The 25,620-nt window shown below is 23.7% G+C and overlaps 3 protein-coding genes across 4 annotated transcripts; 2 read left to right on the top strand and 1 right to left on the bottom strand.

Annotated features, from left to right (window-relative positions):
* Positions 1-123: 123 nt before the first annotated feature.
* Positions 124-2,454, top strand: LOC127290034 (UPF0669 protein C6orf120 homolog). The gene is made up of 5 exons (XM_051318402.1): positions 124-235; positions 545-678; positions 1,344-1,460; positions 1,934-2,087; positions 2,318-2,454. The coding sequence occupies exons 1-5, from the start codon at positions 179-181 to the stop codon at positions 2,387-2,389; spliced, it is 534 nt and encodes a 177-aa protein (XP_051174359.1). The 5' UTR covers positions 124-178; the 3' UTR covers positions 2,390-2,454.
* Positions 2,396-20,214, top strand: LOC127290026 (DNA repair endonuclease XPF). Its single transcript, XM_051318390.1, has 16 exons — positions 2,396-2,529; positions 10,921-11,100; positions 11,237-11,417; positions 11,532-11,684; positions 11,802-11,915; positions 12,052-12,200; positions 13,051-13,208; positions 13,441-13,690; positions 13,784-13,988; positions 14,132-14,299; positions 14,393-14,530; positions 18,520-18,732; positions 19,044-19,217; positions 19,319-19,459; positions 19,727-19,924; positions 20,056-20,214. The coding sequence occupies exons 1-16, from the start codon at positions 2,462-2,464 to the stop codon at positions 20,212-20,214; spliced, it is 2,649 nt and encodes an 882-aa protein (XP_051174347.1). The 5' UTR covers positions 2,396-2,461.
* LOC127290030 (zinc finger protein 277) lies at positions 20,131-25,479 on the bottom strand. 2 transcript variants are annotated; one of them, XM_051318396.1, is made up of 8 exons: positions 25,312-25,479; positions 24,062-24,254; positions 23,446-23,623; positions 21,856-22,058; positions 21,439-21,601; positions 20,977-21,329; positions 20,801-20,906; positions 20,131-20,261 (listed from the first exon to the last, which is right to left on the bottom strand). In XM_051318396.1, the coding sequence occupies exons 1-7, from the start codon at positions 25,322-25,324 to the stop codon at positions 20,810-20,812; spliced, it is 1,200 nt and encodes a 399-aa protein (XP_051174353.1). In that variant the 5' UTR covers positions 25,325-25,479; the 3' UTR covers positions 20,131-20,261; positions 20,801-20,809. The 2 variants fall into 2 exon arrangements, with proteins under 2 accessions (XP_051174353.1, XP_051174354.1); XM_051318397.1 differs by lacking the exon at positions 20,131-20,261 and having other exon boundaries at positions 20,797-20,906.
* Positions 25,480-25,620: the final 141 nt, after the last annotated feature.

Raw genomic sequence — 25,620 nt, 5'->3', positions numbered from 1 at the left:
TAAAAAAAAGAAAGAAAAATGTCTAATTTTCCCAATTTTACACAGAGAAATTTTTCTATTTTCTGTATATTTATAAAAATTATTTTTCAATTGAAATTAAATTTTTTTTCCCCCTTTTTATTCTAAATTAGGTCAATCAGGTCAATTTTCGTTTTACAATAATAGCAAAAGTGAGGTTATGTTACGGAAAAAAATCAAAAACATGAAAACAGTGTTTGCGTCGGCTTTAATAATTGTAAGTGTTTTTACGATAATTAGAGAAAATGATTTTTAACTATAAATAAACAAAAAATATTTTATTCTTCTCCCCCTATAGTTTAATGATATCATTGTCATTAAATAATTATAATTGTCATTCTTTTATTTAATAAGAAAAAAGTGTATATAAAATTCTGCGCGAAAAAATTCTTGTAATCTAACCTCAAAAAAAAAAAAAAAAAAATTCTTTCGTGCAAAATAATTATATAGAATTTTGTTTCTATAATGAAAAATGTGTTATAGATATGTTAAAATTTATTTATTTTTTTTTTGTTTTGTTAAATAGTTAATAGTGTCAAATGTAGTTATTGCAATTGAAGAAGATCTTCTTCATTCCGTGCAAGATGATGTTGCCGGGGATTCTTATAAATATTACAGTTTAATGTACGAAGGTGTTGTGAAAATACAATTAATTTCCGAGTAAGTGTTACTACAAAATTTAATAATATATTTAAAAAAATAAATAAATAAATAAAATGCTTTTCTATTTTGCTGTTTAATTTTTTTTAAATCTTCTTTTAAAAAATTATTTAATTTTAATTTATTTACTGTATTTAAATCTATTATTATTATTACTATTATTTTTTTATTAGAATAATAAAAAATTTATTTTCTCCATTTCGTACTTATATAAAAATTAAAAATTTTAAAAATTAAAATTAATTAATTTATTAATTAATTAAAATTTTTTAAAAATTTTTAAAAAATTTTTACAATTATTATTATTAAAAATATTAATTTTTGTAAACAAAGTTATATTAAAATATTTTAAATTGAATTTATAAAATAATTTAGTTTTCTAATTTTTTGTTAATTGTTCTAATTATTATTATTATTTTTTTTTTTATTATTATTATTATTTTTATTATTATTATTATTTTTATTATTATTATTATTAGTATTATTATTTTCCTATTTCTCAGTGTTATTATTTAATAATTAAATAGGTAAAAAAAAAAATGAAAAGAAATTTGGAAATTTTAATATTTTGAGAAAAAAAATTCCGTAAATTAATTTTCCAAAATTAATTTTTTTTCGATAAAAAATTTTTTAGAGAAAAATAACATTTTTTTTTTTTTTTGCAGAACTGGAGATGCAGATATTTATGTTTCGCAAATAACAGCGAAACCAACTTACGAATCAAATAATTATTGTTTACAATCGACAACTTGTGGCGAAGATATTATTTATATTCCACAAAGGTTCAAATTTACATTTATTTAATTATTCAAATTAATTGTATAATGAAATTAAATTCATATAATTATATTTAAAGTTAAAATTTTATTTTTTTTTCTACTTAATTTTTTTTTTCTTTTTAATTGAAAATAATTTTTTTATTTAAATAAAAATCATTTTTTTTGTTATAAAAAAAAAATTCTTGATTGAAAAAAAAACAATTATTTTATTAATTAAAAAATACTTAATTAAAAAAATATAATTTTTATTTGATAAAAAATTATTCTTTTTTAAAAGAGGAAGAAAAAAATTATTTTTATTTGATAAAAATTATTCTTTTCTAAAAGATGAAGAGAAAAAAAAAGGAATTTTTGTTGAAAAAAAAAAAATTATTCTTCTTTTAAAAGAGTAAAAAAAAAAGAATTCCAAATTTTTTAATAATTAAATTCGAATAAAATTATTTGATTATTAATTCAAAAAAAAAAAAAAATTTCAGTTTCAAGCGACCAGTCAGTATTGGTGTTTATGGACATCCATCACATGAAAATAGTCGTTTTACGCTTTCTGTTTTTCAAATTTTATTATCGGAAGGCGAAAATTTCAACGAGCAAAGTCCAACGGAAATTATTCGCAAAAAACGTCTCTCAAAAGTAAACAATTTTTTTTTTCTCCATGTTTTCTTCTATTTTTCATTTAATGTTAGTTAAAAAATTTATTGCTTTTAATTTTATTATTTTTGTATTAATTTGTATTAATTAAAAAAAAAAAGACAATTATAATTTCAGGCATTAAAATTATTATTAAGTATTTCTCTTTCAATTAAAAGAAAGCAAAAATTTTGCAAATTATAATTTTTTCTCTCTTCTTTTTTTTTTTGCAGAAAGAAACTCCTTCTGTGATTATCACATTTTTATGGACGTTGATTGATGTTTTGTTACAATTACTTTTCTGACATTGAGAAAAGAAAAGAAATAATAAAAAATTAATAATTTATAAATATATAAAAGAAGAAAAAGCAGTAAAAATGTTGGAATACGAAACGGAAATGTTTCTCGAAACACTTCATGAAGATGGACTCGTCATTGTTGCCAAGTAATAATTGCATAGAAAATATTTTTAAAAAAATAAAAAATTAAGTTTAATTAATTAAACAAGTTGTAAATTCAAATATTCATTACATGAACATTTTGCTTCCTCTTTACGATCAGCAAAAAAAAATTTGCTTCCTCGTGAAGAAAGCATTAACATTGAAATATATATACAAAAATAATATAATAATAATATAAACATTTGAGTACTTATAGATTAGAGTTAAATTTAAAGCATTAATGGAAGTAAAAAATCAAAAATTCACATTTTAGCTGAAATTTCTAAAAATCAATGAAAAATAATATATAATTCATAATTATTTACAATTATATCGAATCGTTTTAATTCAAGGAACACAATTATTTTATATTTTAACTTGAATTTAAATAAATAAACCATTTTGCAGCTGAAATGTGTATTTTCTATTTTTAACTTTCATTAATTTTTTCATTTTCCAGAAAAACATTCTATCCACAGTACAAGTAGTAGTACAAGTAAATAATTTAGTTGGACGGGTTTTTGCAATTTTGTTAGTAATACAAGAAAATATTTAGTCAGACATTCTTGATTTGACCTTCAAACGACCTTGAATGACCTTGAATGACCTTGAATGACCTTGACTTGACCTTCAAATGACCTTGAACGTCCTTGACTTGACCTTGACCTTGAGTCATGCAGTAGTGGTTTTAATAAATATATAGGCAGACATTCTAAAAGTTTGAAATTTTCTCAGTAGTATTACTCAGTAGTATTACTCAGCAGTAGTACAAATTTCTCAGCAGTAGTTCAATTTTCTCAGTAGCATTACTCAGCAGTAGTACAAATTTCTCAGTAGTAATTCTCAGCAGTAGTACAAATTTCCGAGTAGTATTTCTCAGCAGTAGTACAAATTTCTCAGTAGTATTACTCAGCAGTAGTACAAATTGCTCAGCAGTAGTTCAATTTTCTCAGTAGTGTTACTCAGCAGTAGTACAAATTTCAGTAGTACAAGTAAAAATTTATTTGGACGGGTTTGCAATTTTGTTAGTAATACAAGTAAATATTTAGTCAGACATTCTTGATTTGACCTTCAAACGACCTTGCATGACCTTGAATGACCTTGACTTGACCTTCAAATGACCTTGAATGACCTTGAATGACCTTGACTTGACCTTCAAATGACCTTGAACGACCTTGACTTGAGCTTGACCTTGAGTCATGCAGTAGTGGTTTTAATAAATATATAGGCAGACATTCTAAAAGTTTGAAATTTTCTCAGTAGTATTTCTCAGTAGTATTACTCAGCAGTAGTACAAATTTCTCAGCAGTAGTTCAATTTTCTCAGTAGTATTACTCAGCAGTAGTACAAATTTCTCAGTAGTAATTCTCAGCAGTAGTACAAATTTCTCAGGAGTAATTCTCAGCAGTAGCACCTAATTTCCCAGTAGTATTTCTCAGCAGTAGTACAAATTTACCAGTAGTAATTCTCAGCAGTAGCACCTAATTTCCCAGTAGTATTTCTCAGCAGTAGTACAAATTTCCCAGTAGTAATTCTCAGCAGTAGTACAAATTTCTCAGTAGTATTACTCAGCAGTAGTACAAATTTCTCAGCAGTAGTTCAATTTTCTCAGTAGTATTACTCAGCAGTAGTACAAATTTCTCAGTAGTATTACTCAGCAGTAGTACAAATTTCTCAGCAGTAGTTCAATTTTCTCAGTAGCATTACTCAGCAGTAGTACAAATTTCTCAGTAGTATTACTCAGCAGTAGTACAAATTTCTCAGCAGTAGTTCAATTTTCTCAGTAGCATTACTCAGCAGTAGTACAAATTTCTCAGTAGTAATTCTCAGCAGTAGTACAAATTTCCGAGTAGTATTTCTCAGCAGTAGTACAAATTTCTCAGTAGTATTACTCAGCAGTAGTACAAATTTCTCAGCAGTAGTTCAATTTTCTCAGTAGCATTACTCAGCAGTAGTACAAATTTCTCAGAAGTAATTCTCAGCAGTAGTACAAATTTCCCAGTAGTATTTCTCAGCAGTAGTAAAAATTTCTCAGTAGTAATTCTCAGCAGCAGTACAAATTTCCCAGTAGTATTTCTCAGCAGTAGTACAAATTTCTCAGTAGTATTACTCAGCAGTAGTACAAATTTCTCAGCAGTAGTTCAATTTTCTCAGTAGCATTACTCAGCAGTAGTACAAATTTCTCAGTAGTAATTCTCAGCAGTAGTACAAATTTCCGAGTAGTATTTCTCAGCAGTAGTACAAATTTCTCAGTAGTATTACTCAGCAGTAGTACAAATTTCTCAGCAGTAGTTCAATTTTCTCAGTAGCATTACTCAGCAGTAGTACAAATTTCTCAGTAGTATTACTCAGCAGTAGTACAAATTTCTCAGCAGTAGTTCAATTTTCTCAGTAGCATTACTCAGCAGTAGTACAAATTTCTCAGAAGTAATTCTCAGCAGTAGTACAAATTTCCCAGTAGTATTTCTCAGCAGTAGTACAAATTTCTCAGTAGTATTATTCAGCAGTAGTACAAATTTCTCAGCAGTAGTTCAATTTTCTCAGTAGTATTACTCAGCAGTAGTACAAATTTCTCAGTAGTATTATTCAGCAGTAGTACAAATTTCTCAGCAGTAGTTCAATTTTCTCAGTAGCATTACTCAGCAGTAGTACAAATTTCTCAGGAGTAATTCTCAGCAGTAGCACCTAATTTCCCAGTAGTATTTCTCAGCAGTAGTACAAATTTCCCAGTAGTAATTCTCAGCAGTAGTACAAATTTCTCAGCAGTAGTTCAATTTTCTCAGTAGTATTACTCAGCAGTAGTACAAATTTCTCAGTAGTAATTCTCAGCAGCAGTTCAATTTTCTCAGTAGCATTACTCAGCAGTAGTACAAATTTCTCAGTAGTATTACTCAGCAGTAGTACAAATTTCTCAGCAGTAGTTCTCAGCAGTAGTACAAATTTCCGAGTAGTATTTCTCAGCAGTAGTACAAATTTCTCAGTAGTATTACTCAGCAGTAGTACAAATTGCTCAGCAGTAGTTCAATTTTCTCAGTAGTGTTACTCAGCAGTAGTACAAATTTCAGTAGTACAAGTAAAAATTTATTTGGACGGGTTTGCAATTTTGTTAGTAATACAAGTAAATATTTAGTCAGACATTCTTGATTTGACCTTCAAACGACCTTGCATGACCTTGAATGACCTTGACTTGACCTTCAAATGACCTTGAATGACCTTGAATGACCTTGACTTGACCTTCAAATGACCTTGAACGACCTTGACTTGAGCTTGACCTTGAGTCATGCAGTAGTGGTTTTAATAAATATATAGGCAGACATTCTAAAAGTTTGAAATTTTCTCAGTAGTATTACTCAGTAGTATTACTCAGCAGTAGTACAAATTTCTCAGCAGTAGTTCAATTTTCTCAGTAGCATTACTCAGCAGTAGTACAAATTTCTCAGTAGTAATTCTCAGCAGTAGTACAAATTTCCGAGTAGTATTTCTCAGCAGTAGTACAAATTTCTCAGCAGTAGTTCAATTTTCTCAGTAGTGTTACTCAGCAGTAGTACAAATTTCAGTAGTACAAGTAAAAATTTATTTGGACGGGTTTGCAATTTTGTTAGTAATACAAGTAAATATTTAGTCAGACATTCTTGATTTGACCTTCAAACGACCTTGCATGACCTTGAATGACCTTGACTTGACCTTCAAATGACCTTGAATGACCTTGACTTGACCTTCAAATGACCTTGAACGACCTTGACTTGAGCTTGACCTTGAGTCATGCAGTAGTGGTTTTAATAAATATATAGGCAGACATTCTAAAAGTTTGAAATTTTCTCAGTAGTATTACTCAGTAGTATTACTCAGCAGTAGTACAAATTTCTCAGCAGTAGTTCAATTTTCTCAGTAGTATTACTCAGCAGTAGTACAAATTTCTCAGTAGTAATTCTCAGCAGTAGTACAAATTTCTCAGGAGTAATTCTCAGCAGTAGCACCTAATTTCCCAGTAGTATTTCTCAGCAGTAGTACAAATTTCCCAGTAGTAATTCTCAGCAGTAGTACAAATTTCTCAGTAGTATTACTCAGCAGTAGTACAAATTTCTCAGCAGTAGTTCAATTTTCTCAGTAGTATTACTCAGCAGTAGTACAAATTTCTCAGTAGTATTACTCAGCAGTAGTACAAATTTCTCAGCAGTAGTTCAATTTTCTCAGTAGCATTACTCAGCAGTAGTACAAATTTCTCAGTAGTATTACTCAGCAGTAGTACAAATTTCTCAGCAGTAGTTCAATTTTCTCAGTAGTATTACTCAGCAGTAGTACAAATTTCTCAGTAGTATTACTCAGCAGTAGTACAAATTTCTCAGCAGTAGTTCAATTTTCTCAGTAGCATTACTCAGCAGTAGCACAAATTTCTCAGTAGTATTACTCAGCAGTAGTACAAATTTCTCAGCAGTAGTTCAATTTTCTCAGTAGCATTACTCAGCAGTAGTACAAATTTCTCAGAAGTAATTCTCAGCAGTAGTACAAATTTCCCAGTAGTATTTCTCAGCAGTAGTAAAAATTTCTCAGTAGTAATTCTCAGCAGCAGTACAAATTTCCCAGTAGTATTTCTCAGCAGTAGTACAAATTTCTCAGTAGTATTACTCAGCAGTAGTACAAATTTCTCAGCAGTAGTTCAATTTTCTCAGTAGCATTACTCAGCAGTAGTACAAATTTCTCAGTAGTAATTCTCAGCAGTAGTACAAATTTCCGAGTAGTATTTCTCAGCAGTAGTACAAATTTCTCAGTAGTATTACTCAGCAGTAGTACAAATTTCTCAGCAGTAGTTCAATTTTCTCAGTAGCATTACTCAGCAGTAGTACAAATTTCTCAGTAGTATTACTCAGCAGTAGTACAAATTTCTCAGCAGTAGTTCAATTTTCTCAGTAGCATTACTCAGCAGTAGTACAAATTTCTCAGAAGTAATTCTCAGCAGTAGTACAAATTTCCCAGTAGTATTTCTCAGCAGTAGTACAAATTTCTCAGTAGTATTATTCAGCAGTAGTACAAATTTCTCAGCAGTAGTTCAATTTTCTCAGTAGTATTACTCAGCAGTAGTACAAATTTCTCAGTAGTATTATTCAGCAGTAGTACAAATTTCTCAGCAGTAGTTCAATTTTCTCAGTAGCATTACTCAGCAGTAGTACAAATTTCTCAGGAGTAATTCTCAGCAGTAGCACCTAATTTCCCAGTAGTATTTCTCAGCAGTAGTACAAATTTCCCAGTAGTAATTCTCAGCAGTAGTACAAATTTCTCAGCAGTAGTTCAATTTTCTCAGTAGTATTACTCAGCAGTAGTACAAATTTCTCAGTAGTAATTCTCAGCAGCAGTTCAATTTTCTCAGTAGCATTACTCAGCAGTAGTACAAATTTCTCAGTAGTATTACTCAGCAGTAGTACAAATTTCTCAGCAGTAGTTCTCAGCAGTAGTACAAATTTCCGAGTAGTATTTCTCAGCAGTAGTACAAATTTCTCAGTAGTATTACTCAGCAGTAGTACAAATTGCTCAGCAGTAGTTCAATTTTCTCAGTAGTGTTACTCAGCAGTAGTACAAATTTCAGTAGTACAAGTAAAAATTTATTTGGACGGGTTTGCAATTTTGTTAGTAATACAAGTAAATATTTAGTCAGACATTCTTGATTTGACCTTCAAACGACCTTGCATGACCTTGAATGACCTTGACTTGACCTTCAAATGACCTTGAATGACCTTGAATGACCTTGACTTGACCTTCAAATGACCTTGAACGACCTTGACTTGAGCTTGACCTTGAGTCATGCAGTAGTGGTTTTAATAAATATATAGGCAGACATTCTAAAAGTTTGAAATTTTCTCAGTAGTATTACTCAGTAGTATTACTCAGCAGTAGTACAAATTTCTCAGCAGTAGTTCAATTTTCTCAGTAGCATTACTCAGCAGTAGTACAAATTTCTCAGTAGTAATTCTCAGCAGTAGTACAAATTTCCGAGTAGTATTTCTCAGCAGTAGTACAAATTTCTCAGCAGTAGTTCAATTTTCTCAGTAGTGTTACTCAGCAGTAGTACAAATTTCAGTAGTACAAGTAAAAATTTATTTGGACGGGTTTGCAATTTTGTTAGTAATACAAGTAAATATTTAGTCAGACATTCTTGATTTGACCTTCAAACGACCTTGCATGACCTTGAATGACCTTGACTTGACCTTCAAATGACCTTGAATGACCTTGACTTGACCTTCAAATGACCTTGAACGACCTTGACTTGAGCTTGACCTTGAGTCATGCAGTAGTGGTTTTAATAAATATATAGGCAGACATTCTAAAAGTTTGAAATTTTCTCAGTAGTATTACTCAGTAGTATTACTCAGCAGTAGTACAAATTTCTCAGCAGTAGTTCAATTTTCTCAGTAGTATTACTCAGCAGTAGTACAAATTTCTCAGGAGTAATTCTCAGCAGTAGCACCTAATTTCCCAGTAGTATTTCTCAGCAGTAGTACAAATTTCCCAGTAGTAATTCTCAGCAGTAGTACAAATTTCTCAGTAGTATTACTCAGCAGTAGTACAAATTTCTCAGCAGTAGTTCAATTTTCTCAGTAGCATTACTCAGCAGTAGTACAAATTTCTCAGTAGTAATTCTCAGCAGTAGTACAAATTTCCGAGTAGTATTTCTCAGCAGTAGTACAAATTTCTCAGTAGTATTACTCAGCAGTAGTACAAATTGCTCAGCAGTAGTTCAATTTTCTCAGTAGTGTTACTCAGCAGTAGTACAAATTTCAGTAGTACAAGTAAAAATTTATTTGGACGGGTTTGCAATTTTGTTAGTAATACAAGTAAATATTTAGTCAGACATTCTTGATTTGACCTTCAAACGACCTTGCATGACCTTGAATGACCTTGACTTGACCTTCAAATGACCTTGAATGACCTTGAATGACCTTGACTTGACCTTCAAATGACCTTGAACGACCTTGACTTGAGCTTGACCTTGAGTCATGCAGTAGTGGTTTTAATAAATATATAGGCAGACATTCTAAAAGTTTGAAATTTTCTCAGTAGTATTTCTCAGTAGTATTACTCAGCAGTAGTACAAATTTCTCAGCAGTAGTACAAATTTCTCAGTAGTATTACTCAGCAGTAGTACAAATTTCTCAGCAGTAGTTCAATTTTCTCAGTAGCATTACTCAGCAGTAGTACAAATTTCTCAGTAGTAATTCTCAGCAGTAGTACAAATTTCCGAGTAGTATTTCTCAGCAGTAGTACAAATTTCTCAGCAGTAGTTCAATTTTCTCAGTAGTGTTACTCAGCAGTAGTACAAATTTCAGTAGTACAAGTAAAAATTTATTTGGACGGGTTTGCAATTTTGTTAGTAATACAAGTAAATATTTAGTCAGACATTCTTGATTTGACCTTCAAACGACCTTGCATGACCTTGAATGACCTTGACTTGACCTTCAAATGACCTTGAATGACCTTGAATGACCTTGACTTGACCTTCAAATGACCTTGAACGACCTTGACTTGAGCTTGACCTTGAGTCATGCAGTAGTGGTTTTAATAAATATATAGGCAGACATTCTAAAAGTTTGAAATTTTCTCAGTAGTATTTCTCAGTAGTATTACTCAGCAGTAGTACAAATTTCTCAGCAGTAGTACAAATTTCTCAGTAGTATTACTCAGCAGTAGTACAAATTTCTCAGCAGTAGTTCAATTTTCTCAGTAGCATTACTCAGCAGTAGTACAAATTTCTCAGTAGTAATTCTCAGCAGTAGTACAAATTTCCGAGTAGTATTTCTCAGCAGTAGTACAAATTTCTCAGCAGTAGTTCAATTTTCTCAGTAGTGTTACTCAGCAGTAGTACAAATTTCAGTAGTACAAGTAAAAATTTATTTGGACGGGTTTGCAATTTTGTTAGTAATACAAGTAAATATTTAGTCAGACATTCTTGATTTGACCTTCAAACGACCTTGCATGACCTTGAATGACCTTGACTTGACCTTCAAATGACCTTGACTTGACCTTCAAATGACCTTGAACGACCTTGACTTGAGCTTGACCTTGAGTCATGCAGTAGTGGTTTTAATAAATATATAGGCAGACATTCTAAAAGTTTGAAATTTTCTCAGTAGTATTACTCAGCAGTAGTACAAATTTCAGTAGTACAAGTAAAAATTTATTTGGACGGGTTTGCAATTTTGTTAGTAATACAAGTAAATATTTAGTCAGACATTCATGATTTGACCTTCAAACGACCTTGAATGACCTTGAATGAGGAAGCAAAAACAAAAATTAAAAAATGTTTTTTTCTTTTTTAGCGAAAAAAATAAAAATATTGAATATTACATTTTTTTTTTTAATTTAATTTTTACGAATTTAAAAAAAAAATTTGCTTTCTTTTTTAGGGGACTCTCATTGGATACAGTTTTTGCAAATATAATACGCGCCTATTCTGATCCAAATTTTTTAGTATTAGTCCTAGGAACAACGGATCAGGAGGAAATTTATTTTCTCGAGAAATTACAAAGTTTTAATGTTCAACAAATGCCGCGCGTTATAACGTCACAATGTCTTTCTGAGGAAAGGTTTGTAGAAAAAAAAAATTTTTTTCGATTTGTTTTCCTCTTCTCATAAAAATAATAATTTTATTATTATTATAAATTATTTAATTATGTAAATACATAAAATAATCTTTTCTTTTTTTGGGTTTTGTTCCTACAGAGAGAGAATTTATTTAGAGGGTGGTGTTTTATTTATATCGGGACGAATTTTAGTTGTGGATTTATTAAAAAAACGTGTCCCACTTCATTTAGTGTCAGGAATTTTAGTTTATCGAGCGCACAATATTATAAATTCATATCAAGAGGCATTTGCCCTTCGTCTCTATCGTCAAGTTAATAAGGTATTGCTTTTTTTTTACTAATTTCCTAATGAATTAATTAAAAAAAAAATTGTGTATTTTTTAGTACAAATAAATAAAATAATTAGAAATTAAAAATAAAATTTTGTTTTTCAGACTGGATTCATAAAAGCATTCACCAGTTCGGCCTTATCGTTCACAGTTGGATTTTCTCAAGTTGAACGTGTAATGAGAACTTTATTTGTTACAAAATTATATCTTTGGCCTCGATTTCATTCGACGGTGAAAAAAAGTTTATCCAAACGCGAGGTAATTTTTTTTTTTTTTTGAAAAAAATTCTTTTTTCTAAAAGCAACAAAAAAGAAAAGAATTCAAATATTCGAAAAAATTGTTTTATATTCAAATTCATTTTTTGTTTTTTTGCAGCCGGAAGTCGTGGAATTACATGTTTCGCTCACTCCAAAAATGTTGAGTATTCAAACGGCTCTACTTGACATTATGAATTTTATTGTCAAGGAATTGAAGAAAAATAATAAATTTGTAAGTATTTTCAATTAATTATTACAAAAACAGGAAATTTAATTTACATTATACTAGAAGTTTAAAAAAAAGCAAACAAACAAAAAAATTATTTACAAAAAAAGAAGAAGTGAAATATTTATAATTTTGCTTACAGTTAGAATTAGATGAATTAACAGTTGAAAATGCAGTTGCAAAAAAATTTCACAAATTTTTACAACAACAATTGGATCCAATTTGGCATCAATTGAGTCAAAAGACAAAAATTCTTATTGCCGATTTGAAAACTCTTCGATCGTTGCTCATGTAAGTAATAGAAAAGAAAAATATTACTTTTTCTAAATTTATTCATTATTATTTATTTATATTTCTGGATTTACAAAAAATATTTTTACTAAAATTATAAACTAAAAACCAAAAAAAAAGAAACTTAAAAAAAACATGATGTCTATAACGGTCAGAGAAAAGTCAGTGAAATATTTGGTTTTTAAATATAAATAAAAATTATTTGAATTTAATTTTATCGGTTTCAACTTCAAATAAAGTAAATTATTTCATTAATACGAATAATTTATTATTTAAATTATCCACATTTAATTTATAATAATTTTTCACGGCGTCGAATATTAAATTATCGAATTTCTATTTTTGAAAATTGTATAAAGTGGAATTTATATTATGCAAAATTTTCAATTTACATTTAACAAAAATTCGATTTAATTTCTATTTAGCACAACTCTTATAAAGAATTTTTTCTAATACTTTTTTTGAATATTTCATTATTTATTTGATTCATATACATATATTATGAAATTAGTGGATAATAGACAGGTAAATAATTTAATTGTATCAAAATAAATTTTATTTGATCGAAATAAATATTTTTTAGTGTAATTTAGGTCAATGAAAAGTCAGAGAATTTTTTTTCTAGCATTTCTTTCCCTGGAAAAAATAAATAGTAAAAATTAGTCTAAGATAAAATAATAAAATAATTTTTTTTGAAAATTATAGACTAAAAACAAAAATTTTCATTTCTAATTTAACAAAAAATTTATTTATTTATTTTATTTATTTTTTTACGTACTTTTTTATGTACTTTTTATTTACTTCTTTGTTTATTTATTTATTTATTTATTTATTTATTTATTTATTATAGGTGTTTAACGCACGAGGATTCGATTTCATTTTATGCAATGCTTAATAATTTACGAACAATGGATTACGCTATTAAAAGTAGCGGTTGGATGGTTTTGGATATTGTCGAAAGTATGTTTAAAGCAGCAAAAGCCCGTGTTTACAATGAAAACAACAATGGTAATTAAATTCTTCTTTTTTCAATATACGAGAGTAAAAAATGTTATAATAATAATATAATAATTTAAATACAGATTTTTCATAAAATTATTAAATATTCATTTACTATTAATTAATTATTAATAAATTTATCAGTTATTTTATTAATTAAAATTATTTTATTTTGAAAATATTCTGAAATAATGCAACATTTTTCTTCTTTACTTTACTTTTTTTTTTTTTTTTTTGAAAGAATTGAAGCCAGAATTAAATCCAAAATGGGAGGCACTATCGGAAATAATAACGGAAATTCATCGTAATGATGGAAAAAATCGTAAAACCAATGATGAACCGCCAAAAATTTTGATTTTAACACAAGATTTTTCAATGTGTACACAAGTGAAAAATTTCTTAACACTCGGTGGCAATGATTATTTACATCGTTTAGCGGGAAGAAAATTGAAAAATAACAAAAATTTATCAATGAAAAAAACAGAAATTGGGTAAAAGATTTATTTTACAATTTTTTTGTTCTTTTATTTAAAAAAAAAATAAATAAATAAATAATAATAATTTTTTTCCATTAATTTTTCAAGACCAGAAATAAAGAAAAAACGATTGGAAAAAATAGAGGAAGGAGATAATAATGATGTTAATAATTTTGATAATGAGGAATTATTTAAAGAAGAAAACGAAGATGAACAATTGGAAAGTTATGTTTTAACATTGTCACAAAACATAAACGATGAAACAAATTCGGAGAAATTAATTTATCAATCGCAATTTGAAAATTGTTCGCAGGTAAAATTTTCGTTACCGAAAAAAAAGAAAGGATTTTATTATTATTCTTTTTATTTATTATTTCGTAATTTCCATTATTTATTTATTTGCAAGAAACATTTTTTTTTTTTTTTAATTTATTTTCTATTTTTAATTCTTTTTAGATCGCCGAAATGGATTTAACGACAATTACAACGGAAGCTCCAATTGTTGTTGTACAATCGTTAAAAAAAGGCGGCGATTCAATGGCATTGAAAAAAATTTTAAATGAAATTATGCCAAGTTTTGTGGTTTTATATACAGCTGATATTTCCACTGTTCGACAACTTGAGGTAAATGGAAGCAAAAAAAAAAAGAAAATATTTTTACTATTAAGAAACGAAAAACAAATTGTTTTATTTTTTTTTTTTTGCTTATTAAAACAGATTTATCAAAATAGAAATGTTTCATTACATTTGACGGTGTATTTTTTAATTTACGGTGGATCCGTCGAAGAACAAGCTTATCTCACATCATTGAGAAGAGAGAAGGATGCTTTTGAAAAATTAATCAAATCCAAAACTGTAAGTTAACAAATTTAATTTGTTGTGATTTTATAAATTTAACTAGCAAAATTAAAAGCGCGCCAAATTGAGTATTTAATTGTTTGTTATAAAGAAATTAATAATTATCAATAATAATTTAATTTATTAGAATATTATTTCATATTAAATGATAATAACGAAAATTATATATGTTTACAAGCCTCGGATTATACGACTTTTTCCGACTTTTTTTTCAAAAATACGACTTTTATCGACTTATTTTAATAAAATACGACATTTTTTTTACATTTGAAAGGAAAATGTAAATAAAATACATTTTTTTTAGTATAAAATTTATATCTTCTTCAGATCTTCTTCAATTCAATTATTTAACAAATTTTCAACTAAAATGATTCTTCACTAAATTAATTATTTTTAATAATTTTAATGAAATACATCACAAATTCAATTATATCAAAATTATTTTTCAATTAAAATTTTTATGAATTTTAACAATTGTTTATAATTTAAAACAAAAAAAATAATCACAATAAAATTGAATTATTTTTTAAAAATTTCAATTCAAAATAAACTAAAATTCAGTTTATTATCCGAAATTTTAATTCAAAATCAATTAAAAATCCAATAATTATCAAAAATTTTCAATTTAAAATTTAATTATTTACCAAGTTTTCAATTTAAAATGAAATAAAATTCAATTATTTTCTAAAATTTCTATTCAAAATCAATTAAAATTCAAAATTTTCAATTCAAAATCCACTAAAATTCAATTTTTTTTTAAATTTCAATTCAAAATCAATTAAAATTCAATTATTTTCAAAAATTTCAACTAAAATTCAATTATTATCAAAATTTTCAATTCAAAATCAACTAAATTTAAATTAGTTTCTAAAATTTAAATGCAAAATCAATTAAAATTCAATTATTTTCCAAAATTTCATTTAAAATACAATTATTTAAAAAATTTTCAATTTAAAAGATTCCGAATTTTAGTTATTTCCAAAATTTTGCATTTAAAATTTTTTGTACATTAATAATTTTAATTATAACTCTCCTAAAATTTAATTATTTTCTAAAATTTTAACTGTAAATTTAATTATTTTCCAAAATTTCAATTCTAAATCAAGTAAAATTCAATTTTTTCAAAATTTTTAATTCAAAATCAATTAAAATTCAATTATTTTCAAAATTTTCAATTCAAAATCAATTAAAATTAAATTAGATTCCATAATTTCAATGCAAAATCAATTAAAATTTAATTATTTTCCAAAATTTTAATTCAAAATCAACTAAAATTCAATTATTTTAAAAATTTTAATTCAAAAAACAAGTAAAATTAATTTTTTTAATATTTTTAATTCAAAATCAACTAAAATTCAATTATTTTCTAAAATTTCTATTCAAAATAAATTGTCCAAATTTTCAATAAAAAATGAACTTAAATTAAATTATTATCCAATATTTCAATTAAAATTCAATTATTTCCCAAAATTTCAATTGAAAATCAACTAAAATTCAATTATTTTTCAAAAATTTCAATTCAAAATAAACTAAAATTCAGTTTATTATCCGAAATTTTAATTCAAAATCAATTAAAAATCCAATAATTATCCAAAATTTTCAATTTAAAATTTAATTATTTACCAAGTTTTCAATTTAAAATGAAATAAAATTCAATTATTTTCTAAAATTTTTATTCAATATAAATTGTCCAAATTTTCAATAAAAAATGAACTTAAATTAAATTATTATCCAAAATTTCAATTAAAATTCAATTATTTCCCAAAATTTCAATTGAAAATCAACTAAAATTCAATTATTTTTCAAAAATTTCTATTCAAAATCAATTAAAATTCAATTATTTTGAAAATTTTTTATTGAAATTCAATTATTTTCTAAAATTTCTATTCAAAATTAATTATTTAAATTTTCAATCAAAAATCAACTAAAATTAAATTATTATCCAAAATTTCGATTAAAATTCAATTATTTCACAAAAAATTTCAATTTAAAATCAAATAAAATTTCATTATTCTCAATTCAATTATTTTCCAAAATTTTCATATAAAAATCACAAAAATTTAATTATTTTCAATTATTCAATTATTTTAAATTGAAAATATTTACTTTGTAAAATTAATCCAAAAATAACAATAATAAAAATTACTGTCTTGAAATAGAAAAAAATACATTAATTCGATATAATTAATTCAAAAAAGAAATTGAAGTTAAAGTTTTTTAGAAATAATTGAGTTTAGAAAGAGCAATAATTAACATTTTTTGAACTAATTGAATTTTACGAAATTTTTAATTAAAATTTTCCTACATTTTTTTCAGTGATTTTGATTTTTTAAATTAATTGAACTTCAAGTCACTTTTAATTTATAATCTTTGATGATTTCACTAACAAATTTATTATAAATTGCGGAGAAAAATACAATAAATTGAAAACTTTTTAAGCGAAAAACAGTTTATGATAGTTAAATTTGCCGAAGAATAAATTAAAAATATTTGAATTTCAGGTGAGTTATAATTGGAATTATTAAATTTCAAAAAATTTGAGATGGGAAATTTAAGAAATAATTAAATTTTAGAAGCTTTTTAATTGAAATTTTTGAAAATAATTGAATTTTAGTTGATTTTTGATTTAAAATTTTTTAAATAATTGAATTTCAAATGGAATTTTGGAAAATAATTGAATTTTTGCCTATTTTTTATTGAAATTTTTTTAAAAAATAATTTTTTCACAAATTATAATTAAAATATTGAAAAAAATTGAATCTTTCAGCTTTTATTGAATTTTACAGAAAATAATGGTATTTTTAAAAGAAAATAAAATATATTCTTTAGAAATAATAAAATTTATGAAAAATTCTAATAAATTTTTTTGGTGAAATCATCAAAAAATTTAATTAAAAAACACTTAAAGTTTCAATTAATTTCAAAAATCTCAATTTTAAATCTTTGAAAATTCAATTAAATTTAAAAAATATTTTCCCAAAAATTGTTTGATAAATTATTTTTAGTTCTGTAAAATTTAATAATTGTTTGAAAATTAACAATATCTTTTCAAAATTTAATTATTTCTAAAAATTTCAACTTTAACCCTTCGAAAAGGATTATTATTATTAAAAAAAAATAATTTTTATTTAAAAATCTATAAAATATTTTTGTTAAATTAAAAAACAAATCCACTTTTTTTTTGGAATATAAATCGACTAAAACGACTTTTTTTGTGTCTTCAAGTTGATTCGAGGCCTGTGTTTTTATAATTAATATTTAATAGGTATTCGTTGGCCACCCTGGTACCTTAAAAATTAATTTTTAAAAATTAATTTTTTTCAAATTACTATCTTGTACAAAATTTCCTGGCGCATCTTTTTTCTCATCATTAATTTTTTGTACAATTTTTGAATGAATATACAAGTTTTAAAAAAATTTCGTTAGTAAACGTTGTGTACTTCAGCTTTGTGAATTGAATTTTCGAATTTGGAATTTTAAAGAAACTTATTCCGAAATTTGGAAACACAATTATACAACTTTGGCAAAAATGAGAAAAAGAATTGTCAAAATTTGACACGTCATAAGATTACTATTAAAAAAAAACACGTGAAATCAGAAAAGGCCAACTTCAAGTTAGGACAGAAGGACAGACCAAGGATTTTATTATTATATAATTTTTCTTTTCTTATTTACGAAAATAGGAGAGAAAATTTGCCCCTTTTTTTCAAATGCATTTATTTTAAATTTCTTAAATTGCTTTTTTAAATTAATTCCAAATTTTTGGAAAAATTGGAAAATTAAAAATTTTTTGTTTTCAAATTGAAAAGAAAAAGAAAAAAATAGTTTTTGTTTAAATTAATTCCAAATTTTGGAAAATTTTAGTTTTCTTTTTTTTGCAGATTGAAAAGAAAAAATTTGTAATTGAAAAAAAATTAGTTTTTCTTTGTTATCAGAAATGAGGGGAAAAAAAATTTGATTTCCTTTTTTTTTTTGTATTTTCGCAGACAATGGTCGTTCCTGTGGAACAAGATGGAAAATCGGAAGATTGTTCTGCGTTTCCATCAACATCGACGGATGAATCAATAAATACAAGACAAGGTGGAATTGAAAGTGAAAAAACAATTTCAAAAGTCATTGTTGACATGAGAGAATTTCGAAGTGAATTGCCGGCAATTTTACATAAACGAGGAATTGAAATTGAACCAGTAACAATTGTCGTAAGAATAATAATTATTCATTTAATTATTTAAAAATAATTTTTTTTTTATTTTAATGATTAAAATTTTTTATTGTAATTTAATAATTTTTATAATTATTAATTTTTTTTACAAATTATTTATCACTAAATAAATTAATTTTTGTATTAATTTTTTACAAATTATTTATCACTAAATAAATTAATTTTTGTATTAATTTTTTACAAATTATTTATCACTAAATAAATTAATTTTTGTAATAATTTTTTACAAATTATTTATCACTAAATAAATTGTGTAATAATTAATAAAAATTTAAATTTCATTTACAGATTGGTGATTATATTTTAACACCGGAAATTTGTGTTGAACGTAAAAGTATATCTGATTTAATTGGATCATTAAATTCCGGAAGATTGTACAATCAGGCAATTGCAATGACACGATATTATGCGAAACCAATGCTTTTAATTGAATTCGATCCAAATAAACCATTTTGTTTTCAGGTTTGTTAAAAAAAAATTTCCTGTTACACTTTTAATTTGTAATTATAATTTTTTTTTTTTGAAACAAAATATTTACAATTAATTTTTTTCTCATTTTACAGGGCAATTATTATGTCAGTAAAGATATGAAGAGCTCGGAAATTACAGCAAAATTACAATTATTGACAATTCATTTTCCAAAATTGAGATTAGTTTGGTCACCAAGTCCAAATGCAACTGCACAACTTTTTGAAGAACTCAAGGTTTTGTTTGTTTCTTTTTTTAAATTTCAATTTATTTTATATTCTTTTTTAAATATTCAATTTATTTTTATTTCTTTTTTAAATATTCAATTTTTAATTTTATTTCTTTTTTAAATATTCAATTTTTAATTTTATTTCTTTTTTAAATATTCAATTTTTAATTTTATTTCTTTTTTAAATATTCAATTTATTTATTTTCAATTTTATTTAGTTTAGAAAATAAATTTTTTTTTAATTTATTAAATTTTCTGTTTTTTTTTGGTCCAGAAAGGTAAAGATGAACCGGATGCTGTGAGAGCGGCACAAATTGGAATTGATTCTGAAGGCGACGAAAGAGTAATGACGGAAAAATATAATTGTAATATTCAAGATTTTGTCGCCAAATTACCGGGAGTTAATACAAAAAATTTGCGTGTCATTTTAAATAAAGGACATTCCTTGGATCATCTCGTTCAACTGAATTTGGTAGGAAATTTAAAACAATTTTTGTTTTTTTCACTAAATTTTATTTTTTAAAATTTTTCTTTTTTAATTTTCCAAATTTTTACACAAAAAAAAATTAAAAACTCATTTACCTTTTTATTTCTCCTATATAGGATGAATTAGTAGAATTATTGGGAAATAAAAATGACGCACAATTACTTTATCGTGCGTTACATGAAAAATTCAAACCCGAAACACAATCATCAACAAGCGCTGGACTTAAAAAACTTTCAAAAGTCAAAAATCGAGGTCTATTCTTTAAAAGTAAGTAAAAATTGATAATTACAAATATTCGATCTCATTGGAAATTTTTTTTTGCCTAAAATGTAAAAAAAAGAATTCTTTATTTAATTTTAATTTATTTCTCAAAAAAAAAAGAAAAAAAAAAATACTAATTAGTCGTTTGAATAAAAATTGTTAAGTACAAAAAATTTCTTTCATTTATTTAAAGAAAACAAATTTTTTTAAAAATTAAACATTTAATTTTTTTCTACTTTAAATTCTACTTAAAATAAAAATTTTTTATTTGGTACAAAAAAAAAAATTTAACGCAAATTGTGGATTTTTTTTTCTCTAATATTTTAAGTAGAAAAAAAAAATTATTAAAGTTCCCAATTTTTTTTTTTTCCACTAAATATTAAATTTCTTTATTAAATAATTTTCCATTTTTTTTTATTTGTACATTAAAACAAAAATTAAAGCATTTTTCTAATTTCTTTTTTCGAATCCATTGAAAAAAAAAGAAAATTGTTTTTTTATTTTATAAATAAAATTATGAATTTTATAAAATTCTGAAAATTCGTTTCCTATTTTTGTATTTTTTTTTTCAAATTACTTTATTTATAAAAAAAAAATTACCATAAAATATTATTGACAAATTTCCGAAGACGAATCTTCATCTTCATTGCAATTCGAATCCAAATTGTATAAAAACGAATCGTTCTCGTACATTGGAAAATAAAATCTGAAATTAAAGTTTAAAAAAAAATTAATTTTTTATTAAATTAGAAAAAGTAAAAAAACAAAAAACTTACTCAGGTTGATCCCAAATTTCTTTTGCTGGTAATTTAAAATGATTTTCCTTAATTAAATGTTCATTAAGCTGTTGATAATGACAATCGCAAAATAAACATTTTTTCACATGCATTTGTTTACGTGCATAATTGACAATTTTTACTTTTTGATAAAAATTACAATTACTCGTTATTAATTCAAAATTAAAATCATGTTCCACTTTCATGTGATTTAAAATATTTTTAAAATCATTTTTCATATAATCACAAAATAAACAATTAATATCGACATTCTCACTATTCCAATCGGACCAATTTTCCTCATCATTGTCACTGCTAAATCCACTTGGTTCTTCCGTTTCTTCAATTTGTGACTAAAAAAAAAAAAAAAAAATTTTTGTAACATTTTATTTTATTTATTTATTGATAAATATTTAATAATTTTCATTAAAAGAAAAGAAAGGAAAGAAAATAAATTCTCACCTGTTTTTGCCTCCAAGTGGAACGTGGCTCCAAATAATTATTAATATAAAATTTATCGTACGATTTATTGCCGGGATTTATTCGTTTGTGTAATTTTTTTCTCATGTGCTCCTTGAGAACAGCGCGATCTTTAAATTGTTTTTCACAATAAATGCAAATTAAACTGGAAAAGGGAGAAAATATATATATATTAAATTAAAATTAATTATATTTAATAAAACTCCTATAATTTTGAATATTCTAATTATAATATTTATTTATTTATTTATTTATTAATATTATTAATATTAATATTAATAATATAATAATTAAATAATTAATATTAATATTTTATTCTTAGATTTTATATAATAATAATAATAATTTTTTATTATAAATTAAAAATTTTTTAAATAATAAAATTAAAACATAAAATACCTTTCGATTTTATTTTGTATTTTATCTAAAAGTTCATCGATTAAAACTAAATTCTCCATTTTTCCAAGTTGAATATTATGTTTTTCAGACAAATGTTTAACATATAAATGACGTGATTCAGTAAATTCTGTACGACAAAACATGCAGCCTCTTTGAAAATTTTTATCAATTTTTTCACGCAATTGTTCACCTAAAATCCATTCCTTTAAAAAAAAAAAAAAAAAAATTACAAATAAAACATAAATTTTTTTTTCTTATTGAAATTAAAAAATATTTTTTTACATATATGTTTAAAAAATTAATTGATAAATTAATTTATTCCTGTTAAATTGTTAAATAAATATTTTTTAAAAAAAAATGGAGAAAATTAATTAACTATAAATATATTAGAAAATAAAAAAAAACAGGGTGTCTAATAACTGTTAGGAAAAAAAATTCCACTAAAAAATTCACAGACGTAAATTACACTAAAAAAAAATTTTTATTTTGATCAAATAAAATTTATTTTGATACAATTAAATTATTTATCTATTCGACGTGGTAAAAAATTTTATAAGTTAAATGTTGTGGTATTAGCATTAAATAATAAATTTTTAATCCAAAATCAACTAAAAAAACAATTATTATCAAAATTTTCAATCTAAAATCAACAAAAATTCAATTATTTTCCAAAATGTCAATTGAAATTCAATTATTTTCAAAATTTTCAATTCAAAATCAACTAAAATTCAATTCAATTATTTTCAAAATTTTCAATACAAAATCAACCAAAATTCAATTATTTTCCAAAATTTCAATTGAAATTCAATTATTTCCAAAAATTTTAATCCAAAATCAACTAAAATTCAATTATTTTCAAAAATTTCAATTCACAATAAACTAAAATTCAATTATTTTCAAAATTTTCAATCCTAAATCAACTAAAATTCAATTCAATTATTTTCAAAATTTTCAATTCAAAATCAACTAAAATTTAATTATTTTCAAAAATTTCAATTAAAACTCAACTACAATTCAATTATTTTCCAAAATTTCAATTTAAAAACTTCTAAAATTTAATTATTTCTAAAATTTACCGTCTCAAATTTTTTGAAATTTAATAATTCCAATCATCAAAAAATAATAAATTAAAAATCACTTGAAAAGTTCAATTAATTTCAAAAATAAAAATTGCAAAATCTTTGAAAATTCAATTACTTTTAAAAAAAATGTTATCCAAACAGTTATTTCATAAATTATTTTTAGTTCTATTTAACAAAATTCTTAATTAAACAAAGTTTTTTTTTTTTTAAAGAAAATTTTAATTCCAACTAATTTTTATTTAACAGAATTCTCATTTAAGAAAAATTCTAATTAGTTCCTTTTTTTTTTTTGTCAATTTTTCCGGACATAAATTTCGTTAAATTGAAATTATATTAATTTAAAATTAACTAATAGTTACTTTAATTTATTTATAAAAAAAATTCCAGAAAATTAAAGAAATTCCCTTACTTTTCCCTGACCGTTAAGACACACTGAAAAAAAAATATTTATTTGTAATTAGAAAAATAAATTAGAAAAAAGGAAAAAAAATAAAAGAACATTGCAAACCAATTTTTCTCGACGCAATTCATCGCGAAGAATTTTATCCTCGGCAATGCAATTTGAGAGTAAAAAATAATTTTCATTTTTACTTGGCTCTCCATTTGGTGTACAATCACCCAAAAATGTTGTACAAAATTTCTCTAAAGGTTCATCGCGAAATTTTACACGCCAATAATTTACATAACTGAAAAAGAGAAAGTGTTGTAATTAAATTTTTTTTGCATTTTTTTTTTCTCAAAAAAAAAACTACGAGAAATTTTTTTTCTCAATTGTTTTCTAAATAAAAAACAAATTCAAAATTTAGTGAGAAAAAAAAAATTTTTTTACACACAAAATTTATTAGAAAAAAAATTTTCCAAATAAAATTTCCATATTTTCTATTGTTTTATTTATAATATGTATTTTTTATTTCTTGAAATTTATTTTTATTTTTTGTTTTATTTTCTTTTATTTGTTTTTTATTTTTGTTTTAATTTTGTTTCAATTTTGTTTCAATTTTGTTTTATTTTTGTTTTAATTTTGTTTTATTTTTGTTTTATTTTTGATTTTATTTTTGATTTTATTTTTGATTTTATTTTCTGTTTTAATTAAATTTAAAAAAAAAATTTTTTTTTTCAATTACCTCTTGAGACTCGCAATTTCTTTTACATCGCCAATAACAAGACGATGTTCCTTAAAAATATGTGTGAGAAATTCTTTTTCATTTGTCGGTAGAACAAAATTAGAATTGCACAATAAACATTTTGTATCTTTTGGTTTATCGTCTAATTCAATAAATTGTGATTTTAATCTCGATTCTTGATTTTCACTATTTACTGAAAAGAAAAATATAAATATTTATGAAAAAAAAATAATAAAAAAGAAAAATAATAAAATAATAATAATATTTATTACCACATATAACAAATATTAATTAATTTATTTAATTTTTTTTTTTAATTAATAATAACAAAAAAATTTATTAAAAAATTTTCTTTCACTTTTTCAATTAGAAAAATTATTCTAAAAAAAAAAGAAAATAAATTAAAGGAAAAATAATAATAACAAATTAATTTAAAAAAAAAAAAATAAAACAAATAATAATAATAATTTAAAAATTAATTCTAATTTTAATTTTTAAATAAAAATTCAAAAAGTAATTAATATAATAAATAATAATAATAATAATAATAATAATAATAATAATAGTAATAATTAAAAACCTAATTATAATTTTAATTTTTAAATAAAAATTCAAAAAGTAATTAATATAATAAATAATAATAATAATAATAATAATAATAATAATTAAAAAACTAATTATAATTTTAATTTTTAAATAAAAATTCAAAAAGTAATTAATATAATAAATAATAATAATAATAATAAAAAAATAACAATTAATCTTTGGAAAAATAGTGTTTTTATACAAATAATGATAAGAAATATTAAATAAATTTAAAATTTCCAAAAGTTATCGGAAAAAAGAAAATTTTAAGGTTATGAAAATATTTTTTTTTTTTTCGCGAAAAATAATTATACCAATTTTTACATTTTTAATTTCGTATTATTATCATTGAATAAATTAATAAAAGTATTTTTTTTTTAAATATTCTTCAACGTTTTTTTTTCTGATTTAATGAACAAAATATCGATAATTAATTTTTTAGGTTAGGAAACGTTTATTTTCAATTTTCTCGTCATAAATAAAATTTTATAAATAATAATAATGTATAAAATAAATTTTCATTAAATTTCGATGTTATTTATAATTTACTCCGCAAAAAAAAGTAGAATATTTTTGTATAAAAATAAAAAAAAAAAAAAATTCGGTATTTGTAAATGAATAAATTTTATTTCGTTTTTTTTTTGAAATAAAAAATTTCTACTTACCATTTTCTGTCATTTTCCAGTGACAAAAGAATATTTAGTGTCAATTTTGACACAAATTTTTATTAAATTTCAAACACCTAAAAATCTAAATACGTAAAATATAAATATTGTTTTTCCCACTTGTCAAAAACTAGCAGACGACAAATTAAAATTATTGCGGAAAATGTAGAGAGAAATTTACCAAAACGGAATTATTTTTTTTAGAAAATAAAAATATTGCGGAAAAAGAAAGGGGAAAATTTGAATGATTTTGAAAAAAAAAAGAATTTTTATTTCAGTCGAAATATTTTTATTGCAAACAATCCAGTC

This window comes from Leptopilina boulardi, unplaced genomic scaffold (assembly GCF_019393585.1).
Source record: "Leptopilina boulardi isolate dan_hultmark-lab unplaced genomic scaffold, ZJU_Lbou_2.1 LbouV2_55, whole genome shotgun sequence".
Taxonomy (NCBI): domain Eukaryota; kingdom Metazoa; phylum Arthropoda; class Insecta; order Hymenoptera; family Figitidae; genus Leptopilina; species Leptopilina boulardi.
This window is presented reverse-complemented; position numbering and strand designations above follow the sequence as displayed.